Raw genomic sequence first — 14,141 nt, 5'->3', positions numbered from 1 at the left:
GATTTCATCTGAGTTACAGAGTAGTGTGCCCAAAGCAATATGTTAGTATCTGCCCTGACTATCTCAGATTACAAAATGATATACAGGCTGAGACATTAAGACAAGAAGGGGGGAAGGGTATTTTTTCACTGCTATTATGTGAACAAAAGTATCAAATCAGGAACCTTAAAATGTGCCACCTCCTTATCCAGTCTAACACAATCAGCCCTCTTCCAGCAGGAACAAACACAACTGGCAGTGAAACAAAGAGTCCATAACTTGCCTACACTGGTTATGTCTTGCAAATGGAAAAGCACATAATCTTTAACACGACTGAAGCGCCACCAACAAATGATTCCCCACAAAATTGGAACTACTATACAATCATATGCCACAAAAACTCTTTTGCTAATTCTCCTTGCCTACACTGTCACTTTTAAGATGTTCCCCACTTAATGCCATTACGAACAGAAGACCCACATGGTTACTTCCAAAATCTACTAATTTACAGATATTTTATTACACTGCCATTTTGCTGGTTCAACAGCTCTACTTTTCCCTTGGTGAATGGGCTGTGTAACCAAGATATGAAAACACAGTAACACATCAACTCCCAGCATGAGAAATTTAGCAGAAATTACAAGTATCCGCTGTCTTGGGAAAGGATGACCATTTCTTCAGCTTAATGCAGCAGTATTTCACTTGCTTTGGCATCTGTTCTTCCTATCTTTTCCCATTATTTTCATTAACTCACTGGAGTAGTCTTGTTGCAGTCCTAGGCTAGGAGGGGTTCAATGGCTGTCTAGTTTAGCTTGGGACAGTTTACTGCAGAACTATTCCCAGATTTGTAAATTGCTTCCAAGCAACCATGAAAAAATATCTATCATTATTTCATCAATATTCTTCGTAACCTTATTTTATAGGTTAGCATGCATACGTTTATTTCTCAACTCATGGTTATTTTCAGGTTTTAGCTAAACTGAATTTCCTTAATCAAATCTACATATGAAACTACTCTACACAGAGACCAAGCACTATAGGTCACTGACATAACCTTTACCCTGTAGTAGTGCTATTTATTAACTTGAGAAATACAAGGCAATTATTTAAGTAGGTATGACTTCAGATTGAACCAATTTGTAAGTACTCATTTTTTATTTTTCTTCTCTCTTTTACACCTGTATGTCAATAGGAAGCTGCATTAAGGAAGGTTTTGTGTTCTTTTAACCCAGCTCTGACTGACTCCCTGTTTTGGCATACATTAAACACATTACATTTTTATTTTTATTTCTATTTATAGTCAGTAAGGTGAGCTCTGAACTTAAAATCCACAAAGCAGGATTTCGTAAAAGGAAACATTCAAGAACATCAAAAACATCACTTTAATCTCCATACAGAGAATTAGATTATCCAATGTAATTGTGTAAAACAGAACTATAGAAGTCCAGAAGACTAATACCTGCCACCATAAAAGAGAGGAAATATTGAATATGACATTTCCTAGAATAAAAAAATAAAATTACATAAAACAATTTGATAATGTGTAATATAATTGGAAATGATGCAATAAACAACAAAAATTTTTATTGTGGTAAAAGAAACCCTCTGAAACTTCCTCTGGAAGTTGAAAACATTGCTTAAGATTCTCTTGGCTCATCTCCTTTATAAAGAAAGAGAAAATACTGTTCAACATTGACTCTTTGAGATATTGCCCTCTGCAAAGTAGAAAATTAAACTGCCTTCAGTTTGCTTTAGATTATCCCTTTTAGATAAGAAGAAAAACAGTGCAATCACTTCTTACAGCAAAAATAAAGTGATGAAAAAAGTGATGAAGTGCTTACTTTTTTCCAACATTGTTTCCCCCAAGCAATTTTAAATACCTTTATCATTGTTTGTGACACCTTACTGAGAAAAACACTGTTTTACATAAGGAAGTATTTAGCATACTGATCTTCAGACAAGAAAAAGATTTGGCACAGTGCTGGCAACGATCAGAAATTTTCCTTCAGCAATATATCCCACAGGAATATAGCAATTTCTCCAAAAATTTCAATTTCCTTTCAGAAAAATCAAAATGGAGGCTCCCTACCTAGACTGCTCTCATCAAAACTGCAAAAAGCAGGGAAATTGATGAGAGCTTTGTAGCTGGTAAGGAGAGTGAAGTTATTCAGTGATGACAGGGGCAGGGGCTTCTCCTCTTTTTAGCTCTCCCTGGGGACAACCATGACAAAAGGGAGAGAGGGAGGAAATCTGGTTGCTCACTCTCAAGAAAGGCATTTAGAAGGCCCCAGTCATATTTTCTGTGAAGAGGAGAAAAATTAAAATTATAAAAGCCACCTATGTATTGGAACTGTAAAACTTCTGTTTCATTTTCCTGAAACATTTTTTCCCCATAAACAGCATTGGGATTTTTTTTTTTTTTTTTTTTGCCAGTTTTGGATAGATGTCATTCCCTATGGGTATTTATTTCCTTCTTCATGCCAGTTCTACATAAAACACAAAAGAGTGAACATGGGTTTCATGCAAAAGACAGCAGGAAGTCTTGTTTCAGGCTTTGCTGAGTATCTTGAAGACAGAAGTGAATATGATTCAATACAGCCAGTCTGGGGAAGAGGCTCCCCAGGAAGAGAAGCACGTGTGTCAGGGTGCTATACTCTCCTTTACAGCAGCATCCTTCTGTCAGTGCTGACACTGCACGGCAGGAGCCCTGAAGGAGGAGATCCTGGCTCAGCTGAAATCACTGACAACTGCCACAGGAGTTAAAGAATGCCAACGTGGTCACTGGTGCTGTGGCAGCCTGTTGGCCCTGGAGAGGACAGTGGAGGGCAGCTGTGGGTGGGGTATAACTCCTTGAGAAAGACAGGGCTGCTGGGCAGCAGCAGCACCAGTTCAGGAGTAAACTTTGCATCAGGGGAGAGCCCATGTGTGGGGCAAACACCTGTGTATGGAGATCTCTGCCAGGGGCACCCAGCCTGTGCCAGCACCAGCTCTGGGGAAAGCCAGGGGCTCTCTTTCTTCCCCACCATGATCCTCTACTCCCAATGCACCTGCTTGGCACATGAGGCTGTGGATCCTGCCAAGAACACAGCACCACAGAGCAAGGAGAGTCCTGCTTGAGCTGCCCCCAAAAGCATTCCAGCCCAGCATTGCATCCAAGGAGCATGAAAAGGGAGTCAAAGGTGTAAATTTGTTCAAGTGTGGGTGGGGAGGACACACTCCTATTTTCCACTTCTCGGGAAATCAGCACCTATTTTAAAACCAGATTACTATAACTCAGAAACAGACTGCACTTCTGTGTTTGCAGCAGCCTTTTTGGAGCAGAGCTGGAGCAATGGCCAGCTGGTGCTGTTCTCTCTACTTCCTATGGAATATCTGTAGTCTCTTCCTGAAGTGATGACCTGCAAATTCACAATGCCAGCTAGACAGATGCAGCAGAAACCTCCTCTGCCATGTCATGACCCAGATGAAATCTGAAATCCTTGTATTAGCTACTTAGGTACTGCAGTGATAGGCACAATATGGATTAGATTTGAATACTGTGGAGAAGATTTTTCACTAGAAAATCCCCTGAGAGCTCTCTCAAAGTAGCATTAAATTCAGGTCCATTGCAGCAGTAAACCACAAGTTGGAAAAATGTGTCAGCATATCTTTAAGTTTTATGGTATATTATGATTTATAATGCATCTGCTCCTAAGGGGATAGTATGAATTTTGTGGGAAAAATTTCTGCTTAAATATAACTCAGCCTAGATGCATATTTTTTTCTCTAGAACTGTTGGATGATTGAAGAAAGCTTTCAAAAACTACCAAATAAAAATGTCAGTCTTTTCCTTAAAAGGGTTTTTTTATGAACCAATGGTTTCATTTTTAGTTTCAGTTATTTATCTTTTCTGCCACATCACCAATGTTAATTAACCTCATTTGGGTAAACTAATGTAGATTGCAATAATTTGGAATTAATTTGGGAGTAAATCTGTGGCAAAATAGTTAACTAATGTTTTATAAATCAAGCTAATGGCCTAAAAATATTATACAAGTTTAATTCACAATTTACTTTTACTATAATTCCTCTAATCACTCACTCTACAATGAAATGTCACATTAATGTCATTTCAGCTACTGTGGTGCCTTAACTTGTGTATATATGTTCCTTTTCAAATTCTGAAAACTAAAATATGTGTTATTGTATTTGCTTAATATAGCCTTGATTAACATAATGTTTTATATCAAAACATTTCTCCACAAGCTGTCCTGAAATTTTAGTCCAATTTCTTTTTATGAATATTTTCCTTTGTCTGAAAAAGTGTCACTGCATTACAGGAATGCATATTGAGATACAATCAATATTATGGATTTAGAAGCATGTTCCCTTCACACACTGGCTGTTTTAAACCATATGTAGTTGATATCTTTAAGAGAGGAGAAAGCAAAAACAAGAAAACCATGGAAATGCTTGGTGGACAGAAAGCCATGACCATCTACTCGATGTAATTGTCACGAGTAACAATGAAAATCTGGAACCTCATTCACATTACACATGCTCAACATTCATCATTCCACTGAGGTCAGTGGACGTGAAGGGTCACCTGCCTACTCTTAGGGTATTATATTTTTGAGTCCTTGAAGGCAACTGAACCTGAATTTACCATTTTGCTGGCTGTTTACAAGCTTCACACTATATTCAATATACTCGATTTCATATTTTAATTGTATAAAATTTATTCTAAGTAGTAGTATGCAGATCATCAGAAATACATTTGCTGCTACCACTAAGTGCCTTGAGAAGTCACTAAAGCAGTTTTCTTTTCTTTTGCCTTCAGCATCAAATATTTTATATAGCTAATACAACACCCCACTAGAAAAAGTTATAAAAGAGTCACCCATTCTATAAGGACCATGCACTGTCACTGAATTCAATAATTCCTTATTGTATTCTCAGATTTCACTGGATCAATGAATGCACTCCCAACTTTTAAATGCATATTTAGTAAACATAAGTGAAATTATCAACATTTTAAAAATATGTATTTTTTGAATTTAAGAAGTTATGGTGCTAAACTCTGGATGATAAGCTCACCCAAATAAATCCAGCAGACGATCAAGTGTCCTTTCAAATATTTTGTTTAAAGTGTATTTATTCTGACACACAGTTAATCTAAAAATCATTTTTGCAATTCTAAAGTTGTACCTTGCTCTGAAGGTGCATTAATTCCTTTGCAAATACACTGTCAATTGTGGCTGGCATCTGCTGATAGAGAGAGCTGGAAAGGTCTTTCTTAGCAGCTCCTTTATATTTCACCTAGAGGGCAGAAAAAGGTGACATAAAATGCAAAAATGAAGATACAGTAAACATACTACTTTTTTTTTTTTTTCTAGTAAGTAAAATGGCATAGACAGAACAGGAAAAATTTCATTTACTATCACTAACTTTGTAGCAAAAACATCTTTAAATAATACTTTATGGGGATGTACCTAAATCACAAAGCAATGCAAAATATTTACGAATTAAATTCAATAATTTTGGGTCAAATACAAAACAAAATAAGCAAGGTAGTTTCTTCTATCCTTTCTCAGATCATGTTCAAATCCAAAAATTATTTTTCTTCTTTTCCAGAGTCCTGAACAATGGAAGCAAATGAGAGCCAAACCATAAATATTTTACCAATTAATAAGTGCAGCAATTAAATGTAGCTAGAAAGGGAAGGAACACTGAAGTTTGCCTGTCTGCCATCATTTCTGTTTCATCTGTTCATATTACAGTCTCATTTTTAAATTACATTTTATTTATCCTGTGTTTCCTCCAGTATTCAGTACTGGCAGCTCCTCACAAAGAGGTTTTACTAGCGATACCAGAACAATAGCTCAAAATGTGTGAGGCTTTTGCTTCAGATCAAAATCTTCCAAGTTCATAAAACAATAATGGCAACACTGCCGTGACAGTAATCATAAATACCAAAAACATTTTCAATTATACTAATGTCACTTATTTACTGTGAAATACACAGTTCTTCATTAAAGGCCAATTCCCCAAATGCATTATATGTTTACATATCAGTAATTTGCTGTAACATTTGTTGCCATTCCCCAAAACAGAGGGCTCATCTTCACTGCAGTGGATGTGCTGTTAAGAATGTGTGTCCAAGATTTGGAAATACAGGTGATGGGACACTAGAGGTCAGTAATTTACAAGATAAACCATCCATCACATCACTGGCTTCAGGTAATGCTGCAATAAACAGGCAGCGTGCTGAAAAGTGTGCTAATATCAAACCTACAGGGTTTTAAATTTTAGAATATTTTTATATCTCTAAATCTTTGATTAATAATTAGCAGCAGATTATCTGAAATCAGACAGATTAGATAAATACCCTCTATATACTGTATTTCTGAAGACTACAATAGTCTGTCTTTTATAATGTGCAATTACATCAGATTTACTTCCCTTGGGACATGCCACTCCTCAGACAACAGGAAGATAAATACAAGAAAAGTATTTATTAGATGCATTCAAACTGAAAGCTACACAGCAAATCCTTGAATATCAGAAAAAGAATTTGGAATGTATGTAAGTTATGTAACCTCAGGCAGTGATACTGGGACTTTTTTATTATAATCATAAAAGTGGCACAAAAAATGAGGCAGCAAAATTTTAATTTTTTGAAGGGCCACAGGGACAGAAAAATCCCTCAGTACCAGCGATTACTAAACAAAGCTGCTGTCTCTCAGGTGAAACTTCTGCTGCTGTTCTTACCTGTGAAAAACAATCAGAGATGCAATCCTACAGCACCTTGTACCTGGGACATGAAGAGCTGGCAATAAATGCTCTCTGACACATTGGAAGCTGTTGATCTGTCTTTGCCACCACAGCTCTGTGTGTGTGTGTGTGTGCACATGTCACAGGTATGCAGAGATAGACAGACAGACAGAAATGCAAGTGCTCTGGCAACCCACAGATGGCACTGACCTGATGTCTGCCCCAGCCCTCTTGCTGAAGGAGGACAGGGATGTCAACATGGAAACATTCTCCTTGTCTCCTTCTGTTTGATATCAGGCTGTGAAATCTCCACAGCAGGGAAATTTTGCACAGGTGTAATTTGCAAACCTCATCACTGCAGAAAATGTAACATTCTTTTCCTATTTCTCAGTTTATCCACACATAAAATGGGATAGCTAGGACTTGCTCAGAACCATTAATAAAGTATCTTCAAATCCCAAAATAAAAGTGTCATGTAATTCCAAATTATTATTATTATTCACATTGCAGTATACACTAATTACAGCCTTTGAATTCACTTCAGCTTTAAACAGAATTTTATTTGAAATAAGCCATCCTTCCCCAGCTAAAAATCACAGTATTCAACTGAAAGAGTTTTCAGGAAGGATAAGAAGCAAAGAAAATTTTTCAGTCTCTTAGATCTTACCTCAGAAATAAAAGCACCAAGGCTTTTCACATGTTTTAGCTGCGGGGTGTCAGGTACAAATATGCACTTGCCTTTAGATTTTTTAAACTCTTCTTTATAGTGTATCTACAAAGAGAAGAAAAAGAAGTTTAATTGTTCTTAAAAACACACAGAGAAAAGCAAACATTGATTAATTTATTATTATTATTATTATTATTTCATTTTACTCATGATACTGTTCCGGGCAGCTTGCAAATACCTCCGGCTGGATCAAATTAAACCATAAAGGGAAGCTACGAGTTCTCACGCACATTACCAGGGCTATGTAAAACTCACAGAAATCTTTAATAATATAGATGAAAAAGACAGGACTTTTCTCTACATCTAGAGCACATTTTCATGACAGTTGTAGATGTTTTAGTATCTCTAAAGAAAGAAGAAGCGAATAATTGATCTCCTTGATCCTTGGTCTCAAAGATAAAAATTGTTTAACTTCTAACACAGACCTAGCAAGCATGGAATCTGTATAACATCATAAAATGCCCCTTTATGAATCCAAGAGTTACATGAATAAATTCAGGAAGCCACTGCCAAACTATGCCTCTAAAGCACCCAACAGTAATGACGTTCAAGTAATTACAGAATTTCTTTAAGACCAAACAAAATTTAAATTGAGGCATTTTTTAAAATGTGTATGCACATAGGAAACCATGAAAAAAAACCCAAAAAAATACCACCAGAACACTGACAGATTTGGTAAAAAAACAAACAAACAAACAAAAAACCAACAACCAAAAAAGCCCACTTTTTTTTAAGCAACCAATCTTTTTCTTACAATGGGGCAAACAGTATGAGCAGTATAATAATCACATGAGTGTTGCTAAAGTCAGAGTTATTGTTTGTATTAGTGAGACTGCAAGAAGGATAAAATCTATGGATATGGTTAACATGTAGGAACTTTCATTATATATGAACTGCATGAAGAAAGATGGTGAATTGTGATGAGATAGACTAAGTAAGTTTTAATGACAGACAGTTTACATGGACAGCCTTAGATGTTTTCAGTGACATTTCTTTCTTTGTACAGAGAATTGTTTAGATCAATCCAAATTGAATTATTTAGTACTAAGCTTTCATGGTTATTATCTGCTACCATTTCTCTAACCTCATTTTCACATTCTGCCTAACAGCAGCTTGAATTTATGCACTTTAGACTTGCTGACAAGCACTGACAGAAGCAATATGAGCTGCATCTGAGCATTACAGAAATATGCAGCCTTAATATCCTCTTTCTCTGAATCCTTAATGGATATCACAAGTTCTAGTGTGCATTCCTCTACAGGGACTTGGAAAACTTACGAGAAGGATGGCAGCTTACACAGAATCAGCTCCTGTGCTATCTAAGGCAAAGTTTGTGTTTACTGAAAAATGCATTAGGTAATGCCAAATTCATCTCAAATTCAGGACTACTTTATCCTCACACAAGAAACAATTTTGCTTGATATTGAGCTCATTCAGATTTGAACTACTGAAAGAATCTACACGTCACTTCCAGATCACATCATCTGCTTTTGTGGATTACAGTCTGTTCTCAAAGAAAACCTTTTGGTGATCAATGGGTAACATTACTGTGTCATGACTTTAGTCACAAAGCCAATGGTTCATGTAACCTATGTGTGACATCATACACACAGGTAATCACAGAGCAACACACAAAAAAGACATTTTTATAAGTATGAGCAGGCACTTACTGTCCAACCTGCACAAACACACTGGAAGTTTACAGAGCTGACTGTCTACTGGGTGAGTCTGATGGCATTCCCAGTAGAAATTCCTGTAAAGCTGTGACTCTGGCAGAGGACACAGAGTCTTGCTGATCACAACTTAGATAAATCATCCACAGACATCTGAAAGCTGACTGTAATTATATCCATTTTAATTGCAGAGCAATAATTACATTCAAGAATCAAACACAAAAGCTTCCTAAGGTATCTCTTAATTGGGGGGAATGACAGAACATGACTGGAAGAAACAAAGCTGTTCTGCTGTAGAAGTCATGCTTTCAAAAGAATTGAAAGCAGCAAACGACTAATGCCACCTCCTTATTCCTTTATTATTCACATTTGTTAGAGTAACCCATAGAAGCCACTAAATGCATACAGACTCAAATATGCAATTTAGAGAGAACATATAACAAAATGTTTGGTCAAATTCTGATCCAACAAACTCCATTCTGCTACAGTATTGTCCACATTGCTTGGAATCAAAAAGATGGAAGATGAAACCAGACAAATATAATGAAGTCATGACAGCTGCACTAAATAAAACATATTTAGTGTAAACGATGCAAGGAAAATGTTCAAGAGCTTGCCTATGATAGAACATAACCAATGAATGAAATGAACAGGCAGAGAAGCTAATATTCCTCTTCAAAGTCAGTAATTAAAAATTCAGATGTCTTAAATATTGAATAGGAAATTTTGTCTGCAAGTGGCTTACCCCTCACCACGAAATACGCTGTTTACATTGAGCAGATCTGGTAAGCCTTGTGGAAAAAAACAAATAGGAAGAATTTGCTAATAATGGCCTGGAGCCACTGCTCTTTCAATATACTTCTGAAGTTCAATAGCTCGCTAAAGGCCCAATTTTTCATAGTTCTCTTAAGATCCTTTTCTTCTCCCTGACTCATCATAAAACCAACTCTGACCACAGCACAACTACCCAATAAAGTGGATTAAAATTCCTAGACAACCACCAAAACATTAAGTTTCAACCTGCATTTTTTTCTTAATGGATATTATATGGGAAGATCAACTTTATAAAACAAGGACATCCAACTTTTAAGCCAAAGCTTCCTGGTTCACCAAGAAAATTCATCTCACCCATGGCCTGTTCCATCAACCTTTTTCAAGGGAAAACACAGAAGGCAGACTGTGGGCTAAAGTAAAGGCTCCAATGGAAACAGCATAATCCAAGCAGCCACCATTCCTTTTAATCAGGGACACATGCTCATCTAACTTTAATATGAATATACTCAAAAGCTATTTTTAATAATCTTAACATCAATGGTGTAACCATGTCAACAGTCAACCTGCCAAGATCCACTGTAGAACTGTCATATCTAAAATACCCATTTTTGTTTAGAAAAACAACAAAAATGTCTGAACCTTCTTATCTAGCTTTTATGCTAGAACAAAAGAAAACTTCTTCCCACTAAGCATTCACTTTCCAAGCCTACATTTCTGAATTTATAATCTCTTACAAGACTAAGGACTGTGTCAGACCACAGATTCACCTAACACAGAATCCTTTCTCTGTGGCCATGGGAACCTAGAGTAAAGCAAGAGAAAATGGCAGGCATACAGTATTGCTATTAAAGTACATAGTATTTTAGTAATCTCCAGCAATTTCAAACTCAAGGTCCTCTTGAGTTAGAGGCTGTGACTAGTATGGGTGAGTCCAGGTGAACAGCTGCACCCAGAATTAGGTAGTCAAAACCCTGCTAGTTTGGCACAGTGTTTCCACTACTGGCTCTAGATCTTTTTGGACTTTGCTTTATAACAGAGACATCCTAAAGCTAAGCTGGACTGTGCAAGGACAGATAAATATCAAGCAGTCCTATTTTTTGCTTTAGAGGAAAAGAAGTGCTAGTACCACTCATTAACACAATTCAGCAGAACCTTCAGAAGGCAGTGTCTGCCATTCCACCAAAAAGGATTATACTAGTTTGGTCAATTATCTTCTATAATTGTTCCCATCTCTGCTTATAACAGTACTGACAACATCCCACCACACAATCAAAACAAAAAAGAGATGAAAATACACTACATGCAAATGGATGAGCTCGATTTCAATGTGGAAGAGAAAAGGCCTGGAGAGGAAGGCAATTCATATAAATCAAACACACATGACAGTTTTGAAAACATCTGTGGAATAAAATTTCATAATAAAGGGAGATTAAATGGAACGACTGTCAAGAGAAACAATCCAGGGGGTATCACAGTCACAGAACAAACATCTGCCAACCTCAAATGAAACTGGGGATTTTCTTGAGAACGGGAGCACATAAACACTTCACAGCTTCCCCTACATACAGCTCAAGGCTGGCAATTACAGATTCACCAAGTACTGCCAGTGTAACACTCTTTCAAAACCATACTGCCAAATTAAAGTCAGCCTGCAAAGAATGCAGGGCAAGCACAGTACAGCCCCAGTATCACAGGCATGTGCACTCCTGGCTCTGCATTCTGATAGAGGAGATGTGCTGACAGCTCCACCATCAGAAAAGGACAATCACCCAGCCTCGTGGCCAGCAAGGACACAGGCTGCTCCCCCCCAAGGTCATCTAAAGGGCCACACAGAAAGCGCCATAAAACCACTGTACAAATAAAATGTACAAATGTTCACCAATCATAAATCCACACAAATAGTAGTATGCAGAAAAGTTCATGATAAAAAGGATAAGGAATATATTAAAAGTTCTGAATGTCAGCAACTCAAAAAATTGAAGGTAAGAATGCAAACTCTTTGCAATTTATTGGTCTCCACAATGAAATGCGCAGGGCAAGGAATTTATACCCAGGTCCATAAGAAATTCCATTATAGCAAAAAATTCTGGGAAACAAAATTCATATTCCATGCATATTCCATTCAAGCCAGTGAAGAAAAACCTACTGACTTCATCAGAGGCTGAATAAAGCCTCAAAGCTGGATGTTATTTTTACACAAAGAGCCTCTTTTTTGAAATTAGACTGGTCTGGACCATTATATATTGTTCTTGCTTTGAAAGCATTAATAACACTTTGCCATTATGCCTGACATATCTCAAGGAAAATCTAACACACTTGCAGGCTAAATGCATCCCAAGTTTTCAGCAAAAGCCCACAACCCTGAACCATTACAAGCAGAAGAAGCCTGGCTTGACTTAGCTATTCACCTTAGCTCTCAAGTCCCTGCAGAAAATCCAAGAAAATACAGCCACTCCATTTATCCATTAATTGAGAGCCACAGCCAACATTACTCCTAATGGGTACACAGCAGAGTAATAATTCCTTTTCAGTTAGACAAAGATTTATTCAGCATTTTCCAAGGAGTTTTTTCCTTTAAGAACAGTGACCATGTTTAGAAAGAAGCTGCAGGGATGCAAATGTATGTTGGGTATATAAGTGCTTCAGGTCCATTTTCATTTTTGCCTTTACAAGAGCTGACAGGCACTTAACGCACCTTATGCCCTTTTTTCCCAAAGAAAGCATGTATATATCTATCAGTAAAAATATTATTAATCTCTACTGCTTCCTAAAGTAGGTTGAGTTTACACAGGGCTCATCTTGGCAGTTTCTCTTAAGGATCTATCCAATTTTCAGCACTCTTTCTGTGAAAACTGAATAGGACAAGAGGAAAGAGGAAACGTTGACCTTGTCAAATCACACCAGTATCACTCAGAAGATACTGGTCTTCTGAGTTAACTGTTCTTTTCTGGTACACAACCCCTAAAACTTCATACCTGAAACATACACTTTGTGCGTTCTATTCCCACTAAATCAACAACCCAACCTAAATATTGGATTATAACACGAGCCAGACACCGTTTTTTTGATTTCTTTGGAACATTTGTTGAAGCAAGTCGCTTTCTCCTCAGAAAGGTCTCCTCTCCTGCCACAGCTTTCTCACAGGAGAAATATCATTCTTTACACCCATGAAGGGACAAAGTTACTTTTTTCAACACAGCGTCCCAGAGAGAAACAAAAATAAATCTCCATGAAGGCAAATCTGATCCTGTTACACAGAAGCAATCAGACCTACTCCAATTTAAAATGTCTGGGACCTGATTTATGATGTTTATATAATGTTTATATAACTGATCCACAGTTTTAAAAATCTATAGTAACTAAATCAAGAATTAGCGAGCTAAATATTTTTAAAAGGTATTCTATCATTTCGGTGGATTTGTCCTATAAACATAGTCAATAACAATATGCCGAGCAGTTTTGGACATCTATCAGAACAAACAAAAGATAACATTATTCATTTATCTTTTAACTTTTCTCCTTACAGCTATGTATACTGGAACCCAGTTTTGTTCAAACCAATTAAACTGCATAAGATTAGACTACAACCAGAAAAAATACCACATTTTCCTGATGAAAGCAGCCAAGGTGTTCTCCTGGCAGACACCCTCTGCCTGAGACCCACATTTTGAAACACTCCTTTCTAGGGCCTGGGCTTTGTACCATCCAAGTGCCCTGAAAAGCTCCTTCTTTTGTGGCCAGTAATTTACAGTACCAGAATACTCTGTGCTTTTCTATTATTTTGTGGGCTTTTATTATTTGAGCCTTGGATGGGCATATGTTACACTGTATATATTTGAGAAAATATGTATCATAAATATAAATGCATTTGAAAGAAGAAATGCAAATATGAGAGTGCAAATAGTCACCATCACTTACATCACTTATTAATTCACTGCATTTTCGGGCCAGTTCCATATTTCTGTCCTCAATAACAGGCTTGAGGAAGCTCTGAAAGAGAAAGGCAATCATTACAGGTTTATTGTCCTAAAGAGGAAAAATAGAAGGAAATAAGTACTTTGTAAAACTACTGGGGTTTAACTCACCTTTTCTTCTTCCTCCCAATCCTCATTTTCATCCTCCCTGAGATCCTGAATGGCAGACACTCGCATTTTAATACTTTGTGGGAAACAATGAAAACTCTTAAAAGGTTCAGTGCTGCAGGAAACAGCTCAGACCCTCCAGCACGCCTGGAA

General features: G+C 37.1%; 1 protein-coding gene across 4 annotated transcripts in view; it reads right to left on the bottom strand.

Moving 5' to 3' along the window:
• The window catches only part of NEBL (nebulette), a 249,483-nt gene that overhangs the window by 77,394 nt on the left and 157,948 nt on the right, over window positions 1–14,141 (bottom strand). For 2 of the 4 annotated variants that reach the window (XM_050971276.1, XM_050971277.1), the window contains 4 exons: window positions 13,992–14,064; window positions 13,825–13,896; window positions 7,400–7,504; window positions 5,167–5,277 (listed from right to left, as the gene is read on the bottom strand). The exons of 1 other annotated variant lie outside the window; for it this stretch is intronic. In XM_050971276.1, coding sequence (XP_050827233.1) covers window positions 5,167–5,277; window positions 7,400–7,504; window positions 13,825–13,896; window positions 13,992–14,057 — 354 coding nt within the window. In that variant the 5' untranslated portion in view covers window positions 14,058–14,064. The remainder of the gene's footprint in view (window positions 1–5,166; window positions 5,278–7,399; window positions 7,505–13,824; window positions 13,897–13,991; window positions 14,065–14,141) is intronic. One more of the 4 variants, XM_050971278.1, reaches the window with a different exon arrangement.

The sequence above is a fragment of the Serinus canaria genome, chromosome 2, assembly GCF_022539315.1.
Source record: "Serinus canaria isolate serCan28SL12 chromosome 2, serCan2020, whole genome shotgun sequence".
Lineage (NCBI taxonomy): Eukaryota > Metazoa > Chordata > Aves > Passeriformes > Fringillidae > Serinus > Serinus canaria.
Note: the sequence above shows the minus strand (reverse complement) of the source record. Positions and strands in the feature narration are given on the sequence as shown.